This window comes from Corvus cornix, chromosome 4 (assembly GCF_000738735.6).
Source record: "Corvus cornix cornix isolate S_Up_H32 chromosome 4, ASM73873v5, whole genome shotgun sequence".
Classification (NCBI taxonomy): Eukaryota; Metazoa; Chordata; class Aves; order Passeriformes; family Corvidae; genus Corvus; species Corvus cornix.
This window is the reverse complement of record NC_046334.1, coordinates 2,342,188-2,369,794: the sequence shown is the minus strand read 5'-3', so window position 1 is coordinate 2,369,794 and position 27,607 is coordinate 2,342,188. Positions and strand designations below refer to the sequence as shown.

At 42.5% G+C, this 27,607-nt stretch overlaps 1 protein-coding gene across 2 annotated transcripts in view; it reads left to right on the top strand.

Annotated features, from left to right (window-relative positions):
• The window catches only part of ARSJ (arylsulfatase family member J), a 50,747-nt gene that overhangs the window by 15,977 nt on the left and 7,163 nt on the right, over nucleotides 1-27,607 (top strand). Inside the window, exon 1 of one of the 2 annotated variants that reach the window (XM_010411375.4) lies at nucleotides 288-858. The exons of the other annotated variant lie outside the window; for it this stretch is intronic. Within the exon in view, the coding sequence (XP_010409677.2) occupies nucleotides 491-858 (368 nt within the window). The 5' untranslated portion in view covers nucleotides 288-490. Of the gene's footprint in view, nucleotides 1-287; nucleotides 859-27,607 lie in introns of those variants that run through there. 2 annotated transcript variants of the gene reach the window in all.

The window sequence follows — 27,607 nt, the reverse complement described above, 5'->3', positions numbered from 1 at the left end:
GCAGGGAGGAGCGGGGCTGCGGGCGCTGCCGGGGCCGGGGTGCCCCTGTCCGCCGGCGGGTCCGAGCGCCGGGAGCCACCGGGGGCGGTGGCGAGGGTGGGCGGAGGGAGCGGGGAGGGAGCGGCGCGGCCCGGCAGCGCCGGCGGGGGCGGGCGGGGGGCGGCCCGTCCCGGCCCGTCCCGTCCCGTCCCGGGGCGCCCCGGCTTGCCCCGCCATGGGCAGCGGCCCCGGGACGGGCTGGCAGCGGCGCCCCGGCGCGGGGCCGGGGGCGGGCCGAGGGTGCTGTGACCCCCGGCGGGGCCCTGCCCACCCTCCCGGCTCCGGCACCGGCTCCAGCGGCTGAAGTTGCCGAAGTTTGGGTGACTGCGATGTCCCCCGCCCGGCGGGAGCCCTGACAGGCGCTGCCCGCCCCGAGGCCGCCTGGCTTTGTTGGGTTTTTTTTGGTTTATTTCCTTTTCATTACTGTTTTTCTGCCCTCCCGCCGTGGTGGATGGCCCGCGGTGGGCGCCGCTGGCCGCGCCGCCCCAGCCCAGGGAGGATGGTGGCGGCGGTGCTGGCCGGGCTGTCCCTGCTCAGCCTCCTCACCTGCGGCTACCTGGCCTGGGGCAGCCGCCGGGGAGGTGCCGGGGAGGCGCCGGGGAACCTGCTGGGAGAGGAGCCCGCGGCCGGCGCTCCCCGCTCGCAGCCACACATCATCTTCATCCTGGCCGACGATCAGGGCTTCAGGGACGTGGGGTACCACGGATCCGAGATCCGGACGCCCACGCTGGACAAGCTGGCTGCCGAAGGGGTCAAGCTGGAGAACTACTATGTCCAGCCCATGTGTACGCCATCCAGAAGCCAACTGATCACTGGAAAGTAAGTTTGCTACTACTTCATCATTCAGCTCTCCAGCCTAAACGCTGTCCCTGTTGGAAAGAGCACGGCGTAACCTGGCCGGTTCACTTCTGGGTTATCCTATGGGCAGAAGGTGCTTCTCTGGTTCCCTTAAAACCCTTTAATGGAATGGACTTGTGATAGGTTTGAAATAGCAAAATAAAGCTCTCACCCAGCGAGGCAGGAGGGTTCAGCACTGCAAGCTGCCCCGTGGAGTGCTGGAGCACATTCGTGGTTACAGCATCGCTAACAGACGTGCTGGTTGTCAAGTAACATTGCTACTGCTGGGGAGCCAGCAGCTCCTCTTTGCTGCGTGATTTCCAAGGGACTCAGAGGAGGAGTTGTCTCAGGGAAATGCCAGCCTTACGTTTTTCTCCTCTGTGTTCATTGCACAGGGTCACAGGTCTCACTGACGTCGTCTTGATGTGATTTCTCTCCAAGGGTTATCCTCAATTTATGAGGTGGTTTCCCAGTGTGTCACATGTGGATGAGCACAGGGAATTCAGGCTCTCTCAGCACCCTCATAGCTGTGGCATCGCTCTTGTCACTTTGCAGACAATTAGAAACTTTACTCATAAGGCACTAAAATAGGTGTCTCACCTAACTGGTGAAAGCACTGGGTGGGTGTCATGTGCTTTGCCTTAAAGTTGTGTTATATTGTGGTCTGTTAACAAAATAATTACCCAACCTCAGGGCCTTCTTACATCAGAAGGTTAATGAGGATTAAGGGGGGAAGTTTATGCATTTGAACTATAGGAACAATTTCCAAATAGCTCCAAGTGTGGACACATTTACTCTGGAACAAAACTGCCTTGTTTCTGTTTAGCTTAACTCCCTTTGACAGGAACAGGGAACTCTTAAAAGAGCAAAACAAAATGAGAGGAAAAAAGTTTATTTTCTCCTTTCCTGAAGTATAAACAGGAACAAGGCCATGTTAATACTGCTGGTAAAAGAAACACATGTTAAATAACACAAGCAACTGGCCTGGTGTGTTGCATCTCCATATGGTGGAGCTGGAGATAATTCCCAGTCTCGGTCTAGTTCCCAGACTTGCTGGACCAGGGAGATTTGCATGGAGAGCTGACATGTTATCTAGAGCAAGAATTCCACACAGGTTTTTGTTTTGGTTTTATTTTTTTTCTTTGTGCAGACTATGTCTCAGAAGCTATTTCGAGACACCTCCTCACTCATTCACGAGAACAGAGTTGCCCTGTGGCAACTAAAGCAGCAGCTTTCAAGGGAAACGTGTGCCAGGATAGTGTTCAGTGCATCTTGGTTGTCTTTAAAGGCAGGCAGCAGTTGGAGGCCAGGAGCTCTGCCAGCAGCATGTAGCCAGTCAGCTTTCTGAGGATGATGGTTTGGGAAGCAGTGCTTTACAAAGGGAATGTCATGCTGCACAGGAATGACTCACGCAGCAGCTGCAGGAATGGGATGACCGGGTTCCTGTGGAACCAGGGTGCTGCTCTGGCTCTTGGAGGCTGCAGAGATTGTCTAAACATGAAAAAGAATGCAAGTTAAGAATAACTGTAACTCAGTTTAACTATTTTGATCCTTCTTTAAATAAAAGGTAAGCATGTTCTGAGGAACCCTGCTCTTTTCATCAGCTTGCCAGGCGGAAATGGTTCTGCAAATCTGCCTGCTTTGGTTTTGGAACCTTTTATAGGAAAAAAAAAATTTGCTTATACTTCATCTTTATTTTCTTAGTCTACTGGTCTGAAGCCCTTAGAGCATTTTTTTAAATGTTGTGGTACATTAGGGAAAACGGAGCTGTAGAGAGAGAACTATTTTGCGTGGCTGAGAAATCAGGGAAGGATTGGTAAGGGGTTAATAGACTGGGTAGAGTATTCACAAGGCAGGTTCAGAGAATACAGTTTCCATCCTGGCTAAAGATAAATGCTTTGATAACTGCTTTTAATGCCCTCTTAGAAGAGGCGTCTCAATTAAAATGCCAGGATTTGGACACCTAATCCAGGACAAGTGCTGTTATTTCTAGAGTTCTTAAACGTGTTAGTTCCAGGCTAACAACCTGCTCATGTGCTGAAGGATCACCTGGATGCTCCACGCCTCCCAGTACACATCCAATGCTTTACATAGTACCAAAGAACAGTTTAGGGTGGAAGGGACCTTTAAAGGGTCACCTAGTGCAGCCCCCTGCCATGGGCATGGACACCTTGAGCTAGAACATGTTCCAAATGTTACCTGTTGGATCAGTCAAGTCCAGAGGCACTTGTGTAAATCAGAGGCATGAGGGAGCACTGACTCAGGTTGCTAAGTGGAAGTTAAATTTCAGAGAAGACTTTGAACAGCCCAAATTCTTCACAAGTCTCCAGGCAGCCCCTCCATGGCCTGCGTTAGTAAAGAGACCCTTATTTTGGTGGCTGTCCTTTGTGCAAACTAGCACAGGGAAGGAGGCTGGAGGTGATGTGTTAAGAGGAAGAGACAGAATTAGTTTTTTTCCCCTGTGCTGTAGCACACTGTGGCAGCTGGTGAGCTTCTCATCCTGACCACTTCAGATTCCCTGTCTGCTCTCTCACACCCTGTGTGTGAGGCTTTGGCTACTTTCATTCCTTGCTTTCCCACAGTATTGTCACTTTCCCCATTCACTCCATCCAAAACTATTGCTTTTAGGCCACTAGTAGGGCTGGCTTCCATAGCTTTTTATTTTGGGCTTTATTTCTGGGTGTGTATGTGGGGGGGGGCGGTTGCAGCTGAGCTGAGCCTCAGGAATGGAGAAGAAAGGCGTGAGCCAGTGGGCTGAGGGCCAGTATGATGTGCTGGGGCCATGCAGGGAGGTGAGGGAGCAGCTCTGGGAAGCAGCTGCACAGCTGGGATGGCAGCAGGGAGCTGGGTGACAGGGTGTACTCTGCCTTGGGCAACAGTGGGACACTGCCCGGCCTTTCCGGTGTCCTACAGCTGGACTAAACCTTTGGTCATCGCTGGGCTTGGGTTTGAGTGACATAAATTGTCTCCAGATTAATTGTTTCATGCGATACAGTATTTTTTGTGGTTGTTTTCTTCTTGAAAGTAACAGGCATGCCTCGAAAACAAAATAATTTGAGCAGAATAGGATACCTGGCTGAAAGCCTATAAGCTTAGATGAACATCTGTTGGGGTAGCTGCCCCAGTTCTATGTAGTGGGTGTTATGCAATGTAGTGGTATTTGCTGGAGCAACACTTAATTTAGCAAAGGAATATGATAATTAGTGCTGACTGATAAGAAGGAATCTAGACATAATATGCTGTAAATTCTTTTGGCATTATTTAGATACCTGCTCCCTCCTCTAGGCTCCCGGTTTTCTGCTATCAGACTTGTAGCCTGGGGACCATGATGTGCACTGGAATCCATCTGGGCCACAGGAAGGTTCCGCATCTATTCTGGAGTAGGGATATCTCTTTGTAGAGTCTGATGCACAGCTGGGGTTACAAATCACTGGGAATCTGAACTCCTTTTCTGAGTCATGGAAGCCCTACACGAATCTCAGGAATGAGCGTTGCACTGTGGATGGAATGCAGAGATGGAAGATGTTGGGAAATGCTGAAAGTCTGGGGAAGTAAATCCTTTTTTCCCCTGGGATAAAATGGAATATTGAGAATTTGCTCATCCAAAGAAAACAGAAATAGATTGTATGATCAGTAAGCATAATCTGAGCATTGTTGTAATATAAGTACTTGTATCTGTTATCTAATTCAGAAATATCACACCTTTATAAACATATATATATAGCTATATGTGTTAGGCATATGGCTCTAGGCATCCCTGTGTAGTGATACCTAGTTCAGCGCTAAAAATGACAATGTTTGAGCAAACTAAGACTTACTTTGGCAAACAGAAACGGGCTAAGTACTTTGAATTGAAAGCAGTGTAGCTGACTTGAAGCAAACAGAAATCCTTTACTCTGAAGGGTCCGAGTTCTTGGTAAGCCTCCTCTTTCCCTGCCTGCTGGGTGCCTCATGGCCCAGCCTGCAGTTCCAGCAGTGTGTTGATCTGGGAAGGAGCCAGTACAGCGGTGCGTGACTGGGAAGTTACCTGCTGTGCTCTGAGCTGCAGTGAAGGGTCTTGGAGCCTTGATGGGATACTGGGAAGCATATGTAACACTCCATTAGCTATATTCCCTGTTCTGTAGTTAACAAAATATGAGGGCTGTGGAATATCAGCCTTAAGTACTAAGAGGTGACCTGATACTTTATCTGCTCTGGAGTAAAGAGACTTGGCAGTCATCGGTCCAGAGTTTAATTCTGATCGGTGTTTCCATTAAGAACCAGGATGATGAAATAAAATGTTCTGATTAAATGTGCTGGTAAGATAGGAGGGCTTGCCAGCATTAAGGGACTGTGGTGATACTGAAAATCATCTTGACAAATTAGAGACATAATCTGAAAAAAAAAGCAGAATTAAAGCCAGCAGTGGTAAATAGTAGATACTCTGCTGAATTCCTGAAGCAGGAAGAACTTTAACAGGCTGAGGATGGTGATCAACTCCTCAGAAAGTATTCCTTTAGAAAAGTAGCTGGAATTATAGTGCATCATGCACTGGGTATGAGGTCAACAATGTCATGCTGTAACAAAAAGGGTGAACATGACATGAGTTCGTGAGAATGTGGGGCCTGGTAGGTCTGTGAAGATCCCTTCTTCTCCACGGCTGGAGCACTTTTGCCCAAACTTGGGTCATTCTCTAAGAGGCTCATTCTCTAAGAGCAACGTGTGCGTCATTGGACAGTATCCAGAGAATAGTGATCCGATATCTCAGAGAGATAACTCGGGGGGAAGGATCAGAGTTGTTTAGTCTAAAGAAGAGGAAAATGGGAAGGGACGTGGTAGGTCTCCGGTATTTTAAGAGCTGTGCAGAGAAAGGGCATCATGTGTGCTCAGTGTCATGATGGGTGGTACAAGAAATGAGGGGCTTTCTGGAGTAGGGAAAACTTCAGGTTAGATCAGAGGGAGAACCTACAAGTGTAAAGATTGTGAAACACTGGAATAGCTGGCTTTGAGAAATGGCTGGGTTTCTCCACCAGCAGTCATTAAGAACAGTATGTCAGGAATGAGATAATGTAGTTGAGTCTGTCTTGGGGAAAGGGGTTGAACTGAATGGTGTCTCCTCCAGCTCGGATTCATCTGTGCCTCCTTTGAAGTACAGATTAACTACAGAAGGCCTTCTGAGGGACAGTGTGAATAAAACACTACTAAATGCCAGAAACTATTTCAGCGTTCACTCTGAGAGAAAATACTGTGTGAAACTTTAATTTCAGTTTTCTCCTAGAAATTCCTTTTTTCTGCATCCTTGTTTTCTCTGGAAATTTTCAAGATTTTTCCCCCTAGGCCTCATAACTCTTGGAGTATGTCATTGTTTATTTCTGCTGACTTCTTTCAGGACCATTTGTGGGACGGCTGCCAAGGATGTTGAGGTATCTTTTTCCATGTTCTTATGTCTTTCACTTAGGATGACGTTGTCCACACATACATATATATGAAGTACACACAGAGAACAACTAAGTAGTTAAATGCAAGGACTTCTTTTTCTTACTTTGTTCTGCCTCTGTTTGCTCTCCTCTGTTCTATGGAAACTTAGATCCAGGTACTGAGCTGCTCTGGGGTATTAAGCTCTAGGAGGTCTCTCCATAGCACTGTAATTATTAATTGACTGCACAAAGGAGCATGTGCAGAACAGGGCTGGAAAGGAAACTACGTGCAAACAATCAAGATAAAAAGTAGCTCATGGAGGAAGTAGCAAAGTGTAGAACAGATTGTGGTAACTTTTTCTTGCATCACTTTCTGGCAGCCTCTAAGAATATTTTTGATAGTTAAAGTCTGTTGCATGGAGCAAACAGCATTACCTGACATCTATAACTACATAGCGGAATTTGGTTTTTGTTTTTCATTTTCCAATTTATACAAAGTACAGTAAGCTAAAGAAATATAGTTCGAAATAAGTTTTAAAAATCTGTGATTATAAATTATCACTACTCCAAAGAGTTAGTTATAGACTTCTATCCTGTGATTTGGTTTTGTTGTGTGTTTCAACTGTAAAAGAGAAATTCTATTCCATGGAAAAGTTAAGCTTAAAATAATTAAGGGATTTGGCTCTTTCAGCGTTGTTCCTGATACGCATGCTTTGTAATTGATGATAATATTGCTGCCTGTGACAAGAAGTTGAATACTTGAATGAGTGGTGGCAGTGGACTCTGGTTCTAACTTTTTGCTGTTACTCTTCCTTCATGGGACTCTTAAAGTGAATCAGGATGGGAAACTGAGATGGGTATCTGAAAATAAAACTGGAAATGAAAAGATGGGGTTTGCTTTCCTGTTGAAGGATTTAGACCAAATTAAATGGGACAAATTAATGTTTTCATTAAAATACTTTACGTTTCATAGAAAGATTTTCCAGATTAGTGAGCTGAGGGTCAGAAGAAGGGAAAAATCTGTCTACTTTTTTTCTGTCTCTGTGACACTTGTGTGGGGGATAATACCACACCTGGGGCTTTGTCTTCATAATTGTGTGTATCTTAGTTCAGGCTTGGAATTTTTATTGCACTTTTTAAATCCATCTTTGAGAGTTCCTGTTTCCTCCATATTTTTTGCTTGGCTTTGTTTTGATTCATAGTCAGATTTTCTGTTCTGTGGTGAGTCTGCTCCATTCTAGAATGTCTGTTCCAGAAGGAAGGAGGTAATTTTACCAGCCTTTTTTCAATTAATATAAATAGCACAAGGCAAAGAAGATTGTGCCTGTGTGAGTGATCTTGTGTAGGATGTGTTAGCTTTCTCTGTATCAGTAAGCTTATTATCAAAGGTGCCCAATTTATTAGTTTTCTCACTGAAAAGCCAGTAGACCTGGCTGCTGACCTCAGCTTCTCTCTGTACATGTAAATTGGGAGGTTGGAATGCAATAGGAAGAGTTCAGAAGAAAACCAAGACAACCCTAATGGGTAACAAATCTAAAGGATTAATACAAAAGGTGTATTAAAACCATTGAGGTTTGATTAAAATAGCTCTGTGGTCTGTGATGAAATTGCAGAATTTTAAATAGGGAACTTTATTGTACCTGCTGGCTCCTAATAAGAAAGCAGTTAAATATGGTTCGTCATTCTAGTTCAACTGCAGTTGTAATATGTTAATTAATGGTGTCAGCTGTCACCTACTTATTAATTCAGGCTGTTATCAGCATCCTATCAAGCTCTAGGTTGGAGGGACAGGGACAGTTGCTAGAGTTGGAAAACAAATCTGGGATAATTAAGTACATTTTAATCTGCTTCAAACACAAAAGTATCTTCCCAAACGCATCTCTGCAGAGACTGTATTAGATAATAAGCATTAAAGTAGACATTATTAATATCACAAGTATGTTGTGGCCCCAGAGCCTTTATTTTCAACTTTGGGGCAGAAAATTCACATATAGAAACCAAACCTATTCCTTTTTTTTCTCACAGTTAAACACCTGGCTAATGAGGATGTTTGTGCCATGGCAGCTGTCTCACTGTCATGGCACTCTGTAAATGCAGGATTCAAACTAAATTACTTTGGCTTTTATTTTACTTTTTTTTTTTTTATTGAAATATTAATTCAGCTCTTTGGAGTACATTTTAATTCCAGTGCATCCTCTTATCAGAATATTAGCTGTGTTCTAGCCAAATCTCTTGTGTCCATTTTCTGATTCAGTCTACTTTTATCTCCATTTATGCATTTTAAAGCATTCCTTCCCTGAAAGAGAATTTTCTCCCATTATGAGATAACGTTCTGTAATTTTTCTTAGCATTTATAGAGCACAAGTGGGTACCAAGGTACTGCTTTAGAGGCGATCTCTGTGATAATAAGCTCTCATGAGAAATGAGTTCCCTTCTGTTTTGAAGAGGGAGAAAATTACGAATTTGAAGAAACACCATAATTTGAGGAAAATGGGAAGCTGAAGAGAGTGGAGAAAATTAGTCTCAGGATAGGGGGAAGCAGTGTAGTATCTTTAGACTAAATATACTCTAATAGACATACTGTTGCCTTACAAAATGTAGCTCTCTGAATGTAATAAACTTTGTCAAAATAATATTTAACATCACATTTTATATATTGAGTTTCAGTTGTCATGGATCAGAGTTGCTAAAGTCATAGAAAACTGGGTTTGAGAGGACCTCTGGAAGCTGCTGAATTAGGTCTCCTGTCATCTTATATCACACAGCAGGGACTTGCTGACTTTATAAACTCTTCCTTATTATTTGTTTCCTCCTGGAAATAAAAAAAAATATTGCCAAGTATTCAAGAAATTGGAATCTTGACTGTTAGGGAGTTCCCTAACTTTACCATGTTGTCAATTTTAGTAAAGAAAACTGTTTTTATGAACCTTTTTATATTTACTATTTAATTTCTTTTTCCTTTTAAAGGCCCAACTGCTGTAATTAGTGACTTTGTTAATGACCACAGCATAATGGCAGCTCCTTCCTTAATTGTTCCATGGTCCCATTTTCAAGAGCCTTCAGAGGAAGCTATTTCAGTCTGTTTGCTGATTTCTCTTAAGAGCAGATTTTTTTTTACTTTTGTGCATACTTGACTACCATCATTCCACATTAATTCTGATTTGGAGTCTGTTTAATTCTTAATTCTTAAATTATTTTGACAAGTTCTGACTTGTCACGATAAAATTCTTGGTGGAGGAGAGGAAGGAACAACTTACTTCTGTGTTTTTTCTCCCCCTGTAGAAGTACTGTAGGCAAAACTGCAGTATTTGCTGCTTGGTTTACAGCCCTCTCCATTCTTACCAGCTTCTGTTTTCATGTTTCCATTAAATGTGACCTGGAAGTGCACTGGGGTTTAAAAGCCTGAATTTCAGCTGTTATCTCCTACAATGCCTTGTCTTTACCAGTAAACTGATTTAATGGGATTTTTTAATATATATAGATGTAGCTTTTCCTGGCAGATCCTTAAAGTGCTTTTGAATCTGAAAAACTGTTAACGTCAAGATGATTCTTACTGTTCAACATGTATCCTCCGTGTGCATGAGTCATACCTGCTCACTTTGGTTACAAAAACATTTATTTTGTTACCATTAACCATGGTGAGTCACGGTAATCCAAAATGAAATTTATGGGCTACTCTGCTTTGCTTTTCTTTATAAACAAGAGGCAGCCTGAGATATCTTAAAAGAAAAAAAATAGAGTGGAGCATTTCTGTATTAAATGATTTCGTGTCATAGCTGGGTTTTGGGGGTACTTGGGGGACATTTCTGCTCCTTAACAAATTATTGATCCTCATAATAAATGAATTTAGCGTCAGAAGCAGGAAGATCAACTCAAGTAGTCGGTCAGACAACCAAGATTTTATTTCCTGACCTTGTGATTGTTTGCCCAGGTTTCGTTCCCCCCAGAAACTCTTCCTGTGGGGTGAGGGTGCCCATCACCCAAGGGGAAAGTGGTGAGCCATCCCTTTCCTCCCCAGTTAACCCGGAGAAAGTTGTCCTGGTTTGTGTTTCTCTGGTAATGTAGGTGTGTGTTTTAGAAAATGAGACTGTTTATTAACTTGACCCGGTTGCCAGTTCCTTCTGAAACCTCCTGTCCTTCTAGGGGAAAACCACAGGAAATTACTCTATCCGTAGTAATACTGGTGCTCTGTGCAGCCCTCCCCTCCTGTCCTTCAGGATGCCTCTCTGACCTTTTTCCCACTATCCCCAGAAAACACTCAATCCTTTCAGGTCATTCCAGAGCTAGTTTTAAACATTTGCAGCCTCCCAAACCTCTTCCAGGCTTTCCTGGATACCAGCCCACCAGGATGTCCTTTTGGAGTCTTCTCTCTGCTTCCAAGGCAAGTCAATTCAGCTGCCAGACTTAAATTCATTCTCTTCATTTTCCCCATTATCCTGTCACCAGCACCAGGCAGAGGAAGAGCCACAAGAAAGCACTGTCTTACCCTGTCCTTTAGTTCTGTAATTCTTCAGGTATTTTTTTTTGCTGAAGAGCAGCTTCATGTGTCTTTCAGCTACAAACAGAATTGATGTTCCTGTTAATCAGTTACTGGCATGCATAAAGCTTTATATGTGTAAAGAAATAATATTTATACTTGCCTTATCAGAGTATTTTAAAGCTGGATTAATTATAGCTGATCACAGTTGTAAATGCACTTCAAGGGGTATAAAAGGTAATACTCCTTGCGCAGTTCTAAAAATATTTTAAAACACTTTATAAGCCTGTTGTCAAAGGAGATTCTCTAATAAATGTTTGATTTTGTATCATATAGCTTTCCATCAGCATTACATTTTAAACTGGAAGAGAAGAGGTGATACTATCTGGGAGGAGAAGGAACTTTAGAAAGGTTGTGCTGCTCCCGAGAGTGTTTGGAAAAGAAACAAAGCTAAGGCACTTGGAAAGAGTTCAGGGATTTCTAACTAGATATGACATGATATGAGAAGCGACGTGGTATGATATATAGGCAAGATTATTCACCTTTTAAGTTCACCCCTCTTTATTCAAACCAAGCCGCACTTCCTTGATTTACTCCAAGCCCTGGGATTTCGTTCTCTGCTACTGCCAGCCTGCCCTAGCAGTGCAGGGAAATGTGCTGCACTTGGGTTTGCAGGCTGCTCTGAGAGCAAGGTGTTTCCAGGAAAGCAGATGTTCCTTGCCCGCCCGCAGAGTCCTGGGCTCTGCGGTGGCCTGGCTGCTCTCGGCTCCTGCGGGAGGAACTGTGTGCTTTGGGTACACATTCTCCATGTGCTGCTGGAGAACTGGTGTTTCTCAGCTGAGCTCTGTGGATCCAGTTCTTTTCCTGCACAGCCCTATGGGCTGTGTAGGAGAGAATCCCAGCTGGACTCACTGGATGGTGCTCTCCGGATGGTTCCCTTTATGGCTCCTGAGCTGACTGGCTTGCTGCTGGTCAGTTCAGAAGGGAGGAAACAAACAGGCATTCGCTGCTTTGTGTCCACAGAAGACTTGAGGAAACAAAGTTTTAAGAAATCCTGATAAATTACCTAGTATATGCTTCTTCAGGAAATCATTAAAAAATATTATTTAAGTATGTGGGAATAACTTGTTCCTAAAAACTTTCAACAGAGATGTCCACACTTTCCCCAGTCAGTCTTAGTTGTAATTTGGGTTATATAACTTTTGAACTGTCTAACTTCCATCTTCCCTCCTGCAGTTTAAGCCTCTGATCTCTTGGCAATTTTCAAGTGAAGAACTTACTTCACTACAAAAGGTGATAAATCTCCTGTACATCTCAGTCTGTTATCACATCTCTGCTTTTCCATTCTACAGCCTGCGTAAATTCAGTTCTTTCCATCTTTCCACACAGATCTTGGTTTATATACCTCTGATGGGTCTTAATGTTCTCCTCTGGACTTTTTATATCTGGTCCTATTTTTTATTGAAAAGTGTCATCCGGAACAGGACGCAATGTTCCAGTAAAAGTTAGACCAGTCCTGCCTTGATATTTTGTTCTCAATCCCAAAATTACTAAAATATTTTCACAGTTGAGTAATTGGAAGGCTGCACATTAACTCCTTTACTGGCATGAATTTACCTCAGCAGAAAATCTGGGCAAAGCATCTGTTTATCAAGGAGGGTTTGAGGCTTTTCCACTGCTGATGGGTAGGAAATGTCACAAGAACAACAGATCTTGTACTATTTTTACCAGTTGAGCTGTGATCTGCCAATTAAACCAAGCTGATCATCCTTATGGGCTTGTTCCTGTGAGAACTCCCACGTTCTGTGCAGCGCAGGGCGAGGCACACACAAGCCACAACATTCCATGGCAGGATAATGGCCAGGTTGGAGCTCTGAACCCTTTCTCAGTGTTTGGATACGAAGCAAATGCGTTTTCTTTTCCTCTAACAGACCTGGGAAATCTGTGTTTTATTGCCTTACTTAAAGCAGGATGTCATGTGTTCCTTAAGCCCTTGTATAGGTCCCGATAAGACAAAGTTTTTTTTCACAGCATCAAGCCACTGCTGACTCACCCTCACCTGGGCTACCAGCAAGCCCCAGATCTTCTTTTCTGCAAGAAACTGAGTTAGTGCCATTGATTATTCCACCCCAAAAGCACTACTTTGTGGTTATTGTAAGTGAATTGCCTCCTCTTCCATTCAGGTTATTCCTCTAATTCAATTTCCTTTTGAATTTCAATTCTCCAGCAGGCAGTGCAGCAGTTTGATGAGTGCAAATTCACAGTCTGAACAGGTAGTGGAATTTAATCTGTATAAATTTCACCTTAAACATATATTCATAACCCCAATGAAAATAATCACTCAAAATGTAATTAGCCCAATTGCTTTTGCTAATTCCTCACAGATGTACTTTAAGAATGAAAAAGCCTGCAGCTTAAATATATTTATTCCAAATTTTTCATTTTACAACTTGAATTTGCCAAATAAGTTTTCTGGGTTGGTTAAAGAAATCATATGGGCATATCATAAAATGGTTTGGGTTGGGCGGGACCTTAAAGCTCATTTTGGTCCACCTACTGCCGTGGGCAGGGACACCTCCCACTATCCCAGGGTGCTCCAAGCCCCGTCCAGCCTGGCCTCGGACACTTCCAGGGATGGGCCGGCCACAGCTTCTCTGGGCAACCTGTGCCAGGGCCTCCCCTCCCTCACAGTAAAATGTCTTTTTTGTGATGTCTTTTTCAGCCTTGGGCTTTTGGAGTCTTGGGTGTTCGTGTATTTTGGTTTTGATTTGGTTTTGAGGTGTTCTGCTCTCCCTTCTCTGTGTTTCTGGTTCATCAAACAAAATAATGATCTCGAGTTTTGACGTTCCAATGTCAAATGACCCGTGCCATTGTCCATGCATCCTGCTCTGCTGGAGTGTTACTGGATGTCATCTGCAGGTATTAAATACGGATAAGAATAGGTTGATTGTTCCATCTTCATTTGTTTCGGTATTTCTCAGAAGAAATGAGGCAGGCAGTTTCCCAAATGAGCAGACAGAGCCTTCTCTGTAGCCATGGTGTTGTGTGAGGCCAGCAGGACAAGACTGGAACAAGCTGGGAATCCAGGCTGTCCTGATCTGAATCTTGATTGTGGACCTGGGACAGTGAGCAAGGAAGGATTTGTCTTTTACAAGTTGTAAAAGATGAAGTTGCTGGATTATATTTCATCACAAAAAATGGTCTATGTTGCAGATCAGGCTGCTGGTAAGTCATGTGAAGGGCCAGAAAATTAATAGGCAGGTACAGCTCCTGTATTCAAAAACACAACGGCATTTGTGCTCTTTAAAATTCTTATTTCTCTGCTGAGCAAATACCAATTTCATGAATTAATGGACATTGACATACAAAGACAGTTTCTTAAAAGATCATTTGAAGCTTTCAGGTCTTTTGGGGTAGATATCTGGTGTTTAACATCAAGGACATTTCCTACAAAATTACTGCTGGGGCTTCACTAGGTTTTAAAGATTAGAGATGACCAATTAGGCACGCTCCAGGTGTTTCCTCTGCTATAGGTAATACTGGTTTTTATTAGAATTACGACCTTTATTCGCTTTTGAATCATGTCCAGCAGAACTGAATTGTCACTCATTATCAGTGAACTGGATTTTGGTTTTGGGAATAAACCATGCGTGCTCTTATTTGTGCATAAGAGTTTCTTCCTTGCCAAAAAAACAGGGATTATGATGAAGAAGGGAGAAAAATAGTTCCTTGCTAGAATAAAACATAAAAGATCATATATAAAAAAAATTTGCCAGTTTCTTTTTATAAACTGGCATTACTGGGGAGGGCAAGGTCTGCTGCACAGCCATTCTTCTATGGAAAGTAAATTTGCTGTCCCACTTGAACTCAGTCTTCTGGCAACCAATGTGCATGGCTAGAGTAGTTGGCTTTAAAAAAACACAGCAAAAGTGTACAAAGAAAACCCCCACCCTTGTCTAGCCTAATTCCCTTGGCTTGCACGAGAGAAATTTTGAATTTAGCAAATGGAACAAGTGTGCTCCCAGCCTGCTCTGTTTGGGAGTGGATGACAAATTGTGTCAAAACAGTCCTGTGTATTGGAATTGGATCCTGGACATTTTTGAAGAAACACTTGCAAATATTACCACTCTGCAAAAGTGTCTGAAACAGGTGGTGCTGGTACAACACTGGCCAAGCAGGAATGGAATTAAAATATTTCCCCTCCGCCGTCTGCTCGAGGCTTATCAGCTGCTGATGCCATAGAGAAACTCGGTCTGTCTGTAGTGCCCTCATCCAAACTGAAAATATTTTCTTGTGCAAACACTATTTAAAGAAATCTTTCAGCAACTTGGGCTTTCACAGCAATGCTTCAATTGCAGTCAGTTTGTCTCCCCACAAAACTCAGCATAAATAAAGACTTATTTCAGTGGTTCTTGCATAATTTAAATTTTTTAAAATTATTATTTTATTTTCTTCTTTTTGCCAAAGACAGCCAGGGACTGTACTTCATCTGCCACCCTGTGCTGGGTGATTGTATGTAACCTGTGTGGGAAAGCGTGCTCCATGTTTTCCTCTGCCTTTCTATTCTGTCAAGCCAGTGATGCTCGATCAGCATCAGGGACTAGGAATGTAACATGCTCAGTGTCCCTGACCATGGTGGCCCTGGCATGCCAGGGGCATTGGAACCGGGTAATCTTTAAGGTCCCTTCCACCCCAAAACATTCTGTGATTCCATGATTCTAGTTCTGTGATTTTCCATTAGTGTATTTTTACATTGGTACATCTTTAATTTGTTACCTAGATGCACCTAAATTTAGGAGCCAGTGATGCCTGTATTTACAAGATTTTATTTAATACACATGGTTTTGCCATGGTTAAACCAGAAATAATTCATTAAACACAGAATGTCATTCCCTTGAATCTATAACTTGATATACCACGGAGAAATAAAAGTGTGGATTTTCTTGAATAACTTGCTTAGTTAAATAAATCTAAATAAACCCAGACAGTTCACTTAGGTAAGGAGTAGGTGCTTGAAGGCAGGAAATACATGGAAGACAGAGAAGTGCACCCGCAGCAAGACAGGAAACCCTAAACGCAGCTGAACTGTGTGTTCCTTGTCGTTTTCTGTCCCCTGTTGGGATTGTGTCCATGTGGTACAACTGGAGATTGGCATAGCAGGGAACATGACAGGGAGAGAACAGATTGCTTCCCTTCACTGCAGTAGAGGATTTAACCTATTTATGGCACTTGGGTGTTAGTGCCGAAAAAACCAAGCGTGCCCAGGCCGTGTCTGTTTGCTGATACCGCTTGTTCTGAATTCACACCTCATCAATTCATTATTTAAGGAAGTGAGGGAAGAGAGAAACCATGTCTTAATTGGGGTGGGTGGATGATAGTGCCAGGCAAGCAAGAGGCCAACCTGGGCCTGAGCCAACAGCAAAAGTTCTTCTGGGAAGGAGAACATGATTCTATAACTGTGATTGTCACCGTGAACACGGAGGAAGACCCTGAGCCATGGACACTGCAGCTTCTTGGGTCTTAAAGTCTTTTTTGCTACTTCACCTGTTAGCTTGCTTTAGGGTGGAAAACTGCAATGTACAGGCATAGTGTTTAATTTCTGTCATTTCTCTTCAAGAAAATAAACTACCTGCAAGTACTGAAAGGCCATCAACGGCTTTTTAAAAAGCAGCTGAAACCATGGTCATAATTGGGAAGAATTTTGAAGGAGGAGTTACTAGGGTGGGAGAAGTGGAATTTTTTAAGCACATTCCTGAGGGAGTGAGTGGGAGAAATCATTCTGTCTGCTGAGAGCATGAAATAATGTGTGTATTTTGGGGGTTTATTAGAAGGCAAAGTGTGCTTCGTGTGATTCCATTTGTTTAGCTACTTAATTCAAATCTGTCTCTTCCATCTATAGCTAATCAAGAGCTCCATAGTAGTCAGGCACTTGAAAATTTTAACCATTGTCAAATTGCTGTTTTGTTGCATTTTCTTGTCTCAATAACACACCTTGGAAACTGCAGATTTGAGGAGAGAATGAGAATTTTCTTCTCTTTTTTTTCCTCCCAAGAGAAGGTGGGGAAATAAGAAAAATGGTTTTTTTCAGCTAGAAAAGCAAAAGAAAAACAAGTGGATGGGCAGGATACAAAGCTTTTTATTTTGTTGGCTCCAGTATTGTGTTTCTTACCAGCAGAATATCTGCAGCTGTATTAGCTGTATTAGCTATATTATTACCTATAATATAGGTGATAATAGGGCTTGGATGGTCTTGGAGCAACCTGCTCTGGTGGAAGGTTCCCTGTCCATGGCACAGAGCTTGCAACTGGATAAGCTTTAAGGCCCCTCCAACCTAAATCATTCCGTGATTCCGTGGCCCCAGTAGGGAACCCCAGTGACCCAGAGAGGCTTTTATTCCAGCACATAAAATCTTTAAATGTGGCTGATGCAAAGGATATTTATAGGCTCAAAAGGAATACTGATGAGAGTTTTTTTCCAGAGCAAATGAAATAAAAAGGAGGTTTGTCCACAAGCAAATGCTCTAAATCATGGTGAAGCTAACATCTTAATTCTGAGTCCAACTGGGAAAGAGTTGAAATAGCAATTTCAGACTCTGTACTGGGAATGCAGGTAATCTCAGAAGAAAAGGAGGTATTTCTTTGTCAAACCAATCCTTCCAGCTTAGATCCTAGAATTGCAATTGGCTGTATTTTCGAGCATGGGGTTTCATCCTTCATCTCACAGGAATGAGAATGAAGAGAGATGAGAAGAAGTGGAGGGGAAAGGAAAAAACCAAACAAAGGCGCTTTTCCTGAACTGGAAGAGTTTGGAGGATTCTAGAAAATGTAGTCAATGCAGGGCTATTTAGCAGCGTGGGACTGGGATAGTTCCATGGGCTGTGTTAAATGTCTTACATTAGATGTTTACTTTTCCATAATACTAGGAAATCTTGTGCACTTTTTGAAGCACCAGATGTTAGCCTCAGCTTGCCTTGGAACAACCTGGGTATCACTGGCACCTTGAGATAATTCCAGATGTGCAGTAAGATCCATAGACATACCTAGCCATTATTTTGCTGGTGAAAATCAGGATTTATGTTACTCCACACTGAAAGAGGAGCTGTTCTTCCCTTTTTCCTTTTCTTATTTTTTGTTTGGGGGTGGCTAACTAAAGGCATATGAAGAATGAACTAAGAGCTGTGTGCACTTTATGCCTTTAATATATCAGAATACCAATGTCTCCAGCAACCTCGCTATTAACATTAAGTGGAAATTTATAGTCCTTGGAGTTGACTTGTAGCATTGGCAACAAACAGAATTACTGTTGTGGGGTTTATGTTGGGTTTTATTTGACAGCCCAGGATGATGCATTTCTCAAAGCACTTGAGATGCAATTTCAGAGAGGCAAATGAGAATCAGTCAATGGGTCAGAGCAACACAGTTCAAAGGCCTATAGTTCGTAAAATATTTATGTGCTGTTATAAAAGTAAAGAGGAAAGGGAGCTTATGTAACATACCAAAAAATGAAGAGCCAGCAGAAAACTTCCTCTCCCATCCCACAACTGAACTGAGCTTGCATATTTCCGGAGAAAGTGTATCCAGCCATGGCTTTTCCACAGCTATCCCAGGATGTCTGCCATTTCAAATCCACTAATTCAGTTTTTTGCTATTCTATTGTTCCAGATGGGTGCATCATGTCGAAGCTATGCTCACTGTGACCAACTGCAGAAAACTAGTTTGCCACAGGATTTTGTTGTCGGGTTCTTTTTGCTACAGTAATGTAATTTGCAAGGGAAAAGGGGAAGGAGGAGAGCGACATCAGAAAATATACTGGATTGTTTAAATTTGAATGATGTTTCAAAGAAAATCACCCCAAAACACCACAACCCCCCCAGCAGAAAAAAAAATCTGAACTTCCAGGCAATAAAAACCTGAGAGGAAATTTTGTTGTCTGTTAGCTGGCTCATGGTGTCCTTTACACTGTCGTTGGATATGGTCATTCAGATTTTTTAATTTATCTGGATTTTTAGATAAGTGTCTTATTTGGTTTTAAAATACTGATCTTATATTGGCTCTATGTCTAAAATACTATGGACTGAAAGTTCTAGAGGAAAATGTAAAAAAAAAAATAATGAAAGGCTTAATTTAAACTTTTGGGTAATGGTACTCACTGGAGAAAGCCCTGTTGGAATCACTAAGTTCCACTTTGATTCTAATGTGGTTTTTATGGATTTTTCATCTTTCCCTTCTTTCTTTCATCTCCTTTCTCCCTAGCGTGGTGCGGCAGTCACCATCCTTACTGGGAGACGTGGCTGCATTTCCCCCAGGTGGCCATCAGCACTGCTTCCCTCTTGATGAAGTAGATTATATGAGAAATTCGGGAGAAACTTCCAGGTCAGAGCCAGAATGCATATTTAACCCAGACTCTTGGCTCCCAAGGAATGCAAGCAGAGGCTTTGTAGACCTTTTGCTGCTCTCCCATTCTGCTGCTGCTGACTCTTTAGCCACCTCCCCTGCATTTTAATTTTGAGCACACAGGCTTAAGCCTGGGTTTGAGAATCAGATGCTTGACTTTAACACAATAGCAAAGAAGTCGGTCCTGCAGTTTATCGAGCATGGCTCACGAAAAGCTGGGCATGAAATGGACTGTTGAGGAATTTTGCAGTCACGCAACCAGATTACCAGAATTCAGAATATATTAAGTGCTGAATATTGAACAAGCCAACTGGGAGAGTTTGTGAAGAACCAGGGCAGCGTGGTTAAGTTGCAGGGGCGCGTTGGTAGAACAAGTTGAAAATGTGTTTTATAGTGTGCACCCACTCCTGTGAGAAACCTGGTGAGGTGATCTGCCAGTGCTCTGACAATATTTGCAAATTTGGCAATGACTTACTGTGTTTAAGTTGTACAACTGTACACAGGGATGTTGATTTATGTTTGGTGGGACAAGTTATACACTGCTGTCACAAATGGGACAATAGAGATAAGAATGTTGTCACCCAGTGAGCTGACAGGCTCCTTGGAGGGTTCTCAGCTTCCTCTGGCTCCTTGTCTCCTGTGTGACCCATTGGAGCTACACCCCGCAGATTTGTTTAGGGAATGGCAAAGTCTCCTGCAGACAAAGCTGAGCAGATGTGATGTAGTTCCAGCAGTGTTCCTGACATGTTCCCATGCCCTGAACACAGACACTGCTCTGTGGTGGTGTCACCACTCGTCACCTCTCTGTGGTGTGGCAGCACAGATGCTGCTACACAATGTCAGCAAATTGCTGTGGGGCTCATTTGTTCCTCCCTTAACCCTCCTGTCTCCTGAAGAGGAAAGAAATATTTAGCTTCCTCACTCAAGACAGATGCAAAGCATGCCTGATTCTTATCTCTTCTCCTTCCCACTTTTCTCTTTACAATCCCCACAATTTCCGAATTTCTATCCCCATGTTGAAAATAACGAGAACAGATTCTAAATGATGATGCTTTGTTTGGCAGTACACCATTTTGTTAATTTTGATGTTATTGCCAGGATTATTAACCACTGAAATCCATAATTTCACAACCTGGACAGGACGTAAGTGATTTGGAAGCCAGAAGTTACTTGCCACTGATTGAGTAGTGTTCCACATAGTTAATTGTGCTTCAGAAGAATGGATGGGTTATGATCTTGCTGTCATGTTTTCCAACTAATGCTTGGCTCCCTCCAGAAGCCCTGGGGTTGGAGACCAAATATGTAGGAGCTGCTTTTCTGTGATGATGATAATTGTAGTTTGGCACCTCTGAGAAAACAGAGCATGTCCTTTTCATCTTGAAGGACCAGATTTTTTTTAAGGGAAGCTTAATAATGCAGATAGGGAATCAGTGGTCTTTTGTTAGTTCCTGTAACTTTTATTGATTTCATGGAGATTTAGGGACCTTTTTGAGAATCCCTATTTGTGTCTTTAGCTGTAAAAAATACAGAGTGATTTCTAAAATTCCTTTGGAAGTGCACTTAAACATTAGTTCAAGAACAGCCAGTTGTTTAAATCCATCCCATTCAAGAAAGCTCATATGTCTGCAAGGAATTTAAGCAGGTGTAGAAGCTCTATCCATACAAAGGGATCTTCGCAAGTCAGAGCTCTGTAGCTATTTAATGAATCACACACTGATAAATGCTAAATGTGTTTCCCTTTCTCCTGAACAACTAGTGTTTCTCAAAGAGTCAGAATTTTATTTTTAATCTTTAAAGTGTAATCTTCATTTTCCAGGGGGTGTTTGTCCTTAAATCCCTTCTCACAGGGTATGTGATGCTGATATCACTCTATTAAATAAATGTTTTCAGACGGGGGGGAGAGAGCCCCACAGAAGGCAGCATACGGTGCTGATGGTATCTCTACCTAGGTTCCATTAATGTGTTAGGAGCTGTTGGATATGTTGAGCACACACTGCCAAAACTTTGTGTGTGTCCCATTTACACCTCACTTACTCTTACCCAGCTCACTCCATTACATGAGTCATTTTTGTGGTATTTTGTCTGGGATCAAAATCACCTACTAGCATCTTAAATAAGGCACAGCTTCATTAATACATTAACATTTTATAGCAAATATTTTATGTACGCTTTGTCTGCTTTTATACATAGTTGCTAGACATGTAAGAGACTCTGTTTCTAGATTTTTGTTGGACCAGCAGCGAGAGGGCACCTGTTTCCATTCCCTCCTCTATTTTATGCTCCATTTTATTTCCAGGGATGTTGCACCACAGCCCCAGTTCCTGTGAGGCTTTTGGACACTGCCTCAATGCAAGCAGCAAAGCAAGATGTGAGTGAGGAGCAGTGTGAATGAGAGTAAGGAGAGATTAGGGAGTGCGGCAGTGACATCCAAGAGAGCACTTGGATGCAAGAGTGCAGCAGTGACATCCAAGAGAGCACTTAGCAAAACTTACTTGTTTTGCTAAGCCGGATTTAGGAGGGAAATAAAGAAGCATTTTTCCAAATCTCTTCATTATTCATTGCACAGTGGCCTAGAAACAGATGTGCTGTTAACCTCTGTCCCATATTAACTCCAGTTTGTTCCCTTCTCTGCTGTGGGAGGCTGAGGGAGAGGGAGAAATGCAGCAGGGTGGTGCGAGGGGGCTTCGCACTGTCCGTGCCATGGTGTCTTGCAACCATCAAATGTGACACGGAGAGTTCTCCAATTCCATTGCATTGCTGCTCCACAGAGCAGCCTTACATTTCTCCTAGCCCTTGCCTAATTTGGGCAGGGGGCAAAGGTAGCAACTCAAATCCATTGCTTCAGGAGCAGAGACCTCCCTGTGATGTACCACAGAGCTTCATCAAGTACCGTTAGTGACGGGACAAGAGGGAGGGGCCTCAAGTGGTGCTGAGGGGAGGCTTAGGTTGGATAGTAGGAGAAATTTCTTCACCCAAAGGATTGTCAAGCTCTGGAACCACCTGAAGCTCAAGTCACCACCCCTGAGAGATTTAAAAGACTTGTAGATGTGGCACTCAGGGACATGGTTTAGTGGTGGAATTGGCATTTTCAGGTCACTGGTTGGACTCAATCCTAGAGGTCTTTTCCAACCATGGGTTGTAGTGAGCTGGTCACGTACCTCCTGAAGTTGCTTTGTTCCTTTTGAGTTCCAACTTATGGTGCTTTGAATGCAGACATTTTACTTCACTTTTTAATGCTGTACTATACAGTGTGTACTATCTCTGATGTGGTAGTTAAAAATTGTCACAGAACTGACTGACAGCCCTGCAACGCTGCTCTCCACTCTTTCTCCCTGTGCTACAACAGCACACCTACATCCACTCAGATACTGGCAGTGAAAGCAGTTCCTTTCTATGTGGAATCTCCCCTGTGAGTAAACAAAGATGTTCCATTTCCCCATGTTGTCAGTCAAGAACCTGTCATCTGGGACCCAGGTTAATGCAATACCTCATTATCTTAATCCATTATTTCTTTAGAAACCGTACACAGTGCATTTGTCTCGATCAAAACCGAACTTGCATGTTGTGGTCAGTTCTGAGAAAGGGATTTTAATATATTTCTCAGGTGAATCAGGCAATAGAAAGAAAATCCAGTAGCCAGCAATATGTGACAGAACTCATACATAACTGCTGGCAATCACTGTAAATAAGTAGGTGCCTGTAAGCACTGTATTTTAACAGGTCCCGTTACAAACTGGTTTAGCATCAGGGTGAGGCTCATTTGCATCCTGCCACATCTTCTATCAGGACTAAAAAGCCCATTTTGAGCTTTAGCTGTGTTGTGCGACAGACATAGCTCCATTCCTGCTCAAAGGGATGAGCAACACAAAAAACTCAGAAACTGGTATCAAAGTGTCAGAAGGACAAAAGAACTGGAGGTCAGTGGGGATGCTCAGGCTGAAAACTGTGCAGAACCCAGAAGACAGCATCTCTTGGCTCCCAGCCCTCCCTCCCTTTCAAGGCAATGTTATTCCTCTTCCTAATGATTCAGTGCCACTGCTGTTGCTAGTATGTGTCAGCCCAGAAAACCAGCAATATTGTTGAAGAGTCAAAATGGGTCTTTTTTTGTCCCCATAAAGCTGTTCTTCATATTATCGGGGCTGTAGCTTTTCTGGGAAAATTACTCTGGGGTGCCATGAAGAAATTGTGGGTGGTGTCTGTCTCAGGATACCTGTAGGGACAGCAGTAATGGGCATCACTCTCTCGCTGCCAAGAACGAGACCTTAAACAAGAGGGGTCTGTGTGGGCACTGCAGACTCTGTAAAACTTAAACTTAGGTTGCTTAAGTGAATTACACACTCAGTACTGAGTAACACCTTATCATTTCATATGCAGCAGAATCAAATGCCACTGGTTGAAATGCATAATTAAACTCTAAAGACCTACACCAGGTATCCTGCTGTCTTGGTTTGCTGTGCAATACACCAGGGATGAAGGAAGAGATAATAATTTCCTTTTGATGCACATGTACACGTTTTAAAATGATGTTATGTGACAGAATGCATTGAGAACAAATAGAATAACAAAGTTGAGATGAAACAGAAATAATCATCCACAAATATTTCTTAATTAATCAGCATTTCCCAATGAACCTCCACATGAAAAAAAGGAGTTTGATGCATTAATTCATAGACTCATTTTGATACTTTGATGACTCTGAGCAAAAATTTATGTAGAAGCGTATTCAGTTGAAATTGATGGAACTATCCTTTTATTTAAATCGGTACATATTGATTAAGGGGTGCAGAATCTGTTCTCTGTCCTGTAATAGAATCTTGGAGACAGTTGAGCTTGAGAGCAGCATCTCACAGAGCTGGATAATATTTCTATTATCAATACTAAAGGGAGGCTGTGGGTGTTACCACTTGATCATCATACTCTCACAATAATAATTTATCTCTCATTTTAAATTGCTGTCTTTAAAACTTATCCAAGGATTCAAAAGAAACTGAATGGCCTGTGATACACTTATGCTCACTAAAGAAGTGGAACTACGATGTTCTCCAATGTCACACTCAGAAATGGTGTGTTTATGTAGTTGTTCAGTGCTTAATAAAAAATCACAGCTGTCACAAAGCTTGCATCTTGTGAAGGTATCTAAAACACTTCAGATGGCTCTGAAGCATGAAGAACATAGTCCTAATTTTTTTTTCAATGTCATAATGTTCTTTGATTATAAAGCAATTAACTCTCTCAAATGATGCCATATAAGCCCGTCATGTGGTAGTTGTTAACCTGTATTTTACATCTTGTCATTGTGCCCTCGGTCGTCCTTGCTGTCAATTCAAGGTCATTTTACAGCATTTGGGTTGATATAGGCTCTAAGTGCTGGATGTATGAATAATAGATAAGGACAGTTTTAATTCAGAAATGGTACTAAATGCTCAAAATGAGTACTTTAATTAGAGAGTAATGTAAGACAATAACTGTTTGGCTGCTACCTTAAGGGCTGCCATCAAGTATGCCATTTTTATGAGAGGTGTCTTCTTATGAAAGGCAACCATATAATAAATATCTTTCACATCCCTTAGGTGCAGTCACTGAATAAATTCTTCCTGTATGAAGATGAACCAGCTTTCCTAAACTGTTACAGAATTAGGTGGAAAATATTTCACACATGTACATGGCAGGTTTTTATTTTCGGTCACATAAAAACACCTGTGTTATTAGCAATTAATATATTCTTTTAGACAGAATGAGACACCTTGAAGTTTTGCCCTGTCTGTAACAGTGACTAATCTGGGACGTTGGGAGACTCTGGCATGCTGTTCTCCCCAGCACAGCAGAGAGCAGAGGCTGGAATGAAGGCATCTCTGCTTTACAAACTGGTATGTGCTGTGTCCCTGTGCAGCAGGCATGCTGGTCCTGCTCCAGCCTCACTTTGGGAGTACCCGAGGGGGGGGATTCTTTAGCATGCACTTTTTAAACTCCATTTATCTCCTTTTCCTCTGTTTTTTTCTCCTGCAAAAATGACCAAAGCAGGACTAAAAATTCATCTCTAACTAATCACAGAGTCATTTTAGGTTTCTTTCCCTTGTAACGTGGTGATTAGGTGTCATATCCGCTGGGATCTGTTGTTGCTGAGAGCCCAGAATTTGGTGGTGAGGTCTGAATTTGTGGTTGGCATGCAAAGCATTTAGTCGAATTGTTTTCTTTCCATGTCACTCCCATGTAGACATGAAACCGCGAGCACCGATTATGCAATCACACATTTTCCCCCTTTTTCCTAAATGAATTACAGCGATAAAGCTGGAAACGTTGGGCTCTGTTTCCACAGCTGCAGCAAACTGGGAGCAAAAAAAACAATAGCTGCATATACACATGTGCGTTCCAGCTGCTGCCAGTTCCCACATTCTCCCTTATCCTTGCTGTCCTCCCATTGGAGCAGATAAATTGCCTCAGTGATAGGAAAGGTCAGTAGCAGATAGGCTGCCAGTTTAATAATGTTTTGTAGAAAACCGGAATTAGTGTATGAAAATACTAATTGTAGCTTAATGTGGACGGTGATTTAAAGTTCAAGCTTCTGGAACCAGGCAGAGTAACCCCAAGGAAATGCAGATGCAGGTTTCTGTTTCTTTTCCCTCCCAGCTTGGTCCCATAGTCAGATATTTTTCCTTTAAAGCTCACAACTCTGGAGACAACAGTTGCTTTCCCACTGTTCGCTGAGCTCTGCCTCACTCCTGGGGTGCCAGTTGCATCTGCAGGAGTTGGGAAGATAAAAGAGAGGGGATCTGGTGCATATCCTGGAGATGCAAAATTGTTGAAATGTAGAGCTACGGAGAACAGCATTTTGTGGCGTGGCTCCCCAGTTTTCAAGCATTTCTCGGTGTCAGGTGATAAAAATCCCTTTCACAGGATAAATAATATTGGGGTGTAAGGACATTATTTAAATGACCAAATGGCAGCGCTGGTGTGAGATCAGAATTTTGAAATGATTCGGGGGTTGAGTTCATTTTGAGATCAAAATCCAAATCGCATTTGGTTAAACAAGGATACATCAACTCCTGTAGGTCCTTGGGAAAAGGTCATGGAACAAAACTGGTAACATTATTACTCTGCAAGTAAATTGCTACTTTATTTTTCTTTTCCTGAATTTGATGGAAGAGCCTTAACTGATTTAAAACGACAATGAAAAACTTGAAAGTAGGGCAAGATACAGAATCTTCCAAATGACATATTTGCAATAGCATTGCCAGAGTGATAAAACAGTAAATAATGTGAGTTAGATTTTTTTATGTAAACACTTGGTTTAGAAGTAGATACTTCTTCTGCTCTGATTTATAAGCACATAAAAATTCAAGGGATAGAGCTGAGGATGAAATGAGTGTGTGTGTATGTCTGAGTGAACACTTCAGGTTTGATTTGTGTGGGCTGACACAGTGAAAGTCTGTGAAGGTTTGGAGTTTGCATTTAGTCTTTAATGTTGCATTTTCTTCTCTGGTCCATTTACACTCATAACCCACCTTCACCAAAATTCCCAAGCCATCAGCCAGAAGATAAAAATGGTTAAGTGATAGATAATGAATGATAGATTCAATATAGAAAACTGTCTTTTTCTGCTATTTTTGAAAGCTGAACTATGCACTTACATAGTGTAGGCTCAGGGCTCCTTGGGATAGGCTCTGAGCAGACTATGTTGCATGAAAACTTCTATGCTGGCATTTAGAAGTGTATCCCATGGGGTCATACACAGTTGCCATAGATTGTAAACACTGAAGGAATGGGATAGATGGGGCATAGTTTAACACGGTCCTATCCAGAGCAGAGACTCAAATGTGCTTCCTTAAGGAGTGCCGAGGTGCCACTGTCTGCTTTGGCTCACGTGGGAGCTTGGCAGTTGGAAATCAGCAAAGTCAAGACTTGTCATCAGTCTCTTAGGAAAAGAATGGAAATAAGAAGGACATGAACATTTAGGAGACATTTTGCTTCTCAGCAAATTGACTTAATAGCAGTGAGAGAGAAGCATTGTGGCTACTCACTCTGACTTTGTTGTCATCAGTCTGAAGGGACCAGCACTTGCTGATGGCTTGGAAGCAAGTCATGTCAGGCTGTGATGGCTTTATATGCATCTCATTTAAATCAGCTCAGCTCTACGCTCTGCCCCAGTGTCTCCTGGATCAACCCACCCCTTCTCCAGCTTTACTCTGAGTTTAGGTTTAAAAACCTCAGCATAATCAGCATGAAACATTTCGTTTTTATGGCAGATATTTCTGCTGCAGAGTCATTTTTGTGTGATTTTTTCACACTGGTCCATATCCAACATGCCCATGATTGGCATCCCCCTGCCCTGCTCTTCACCAGCCTGCGTGGAAGACTGAAAGCAGAAGAGCTTCTGAACACCTCCTGTTTCCCTCACAAGCACCTTACAGAACTCAGAACAACTTTGAGGTGACTGAGAGTGAACATCCCTGCCCAAAAGAACAGCT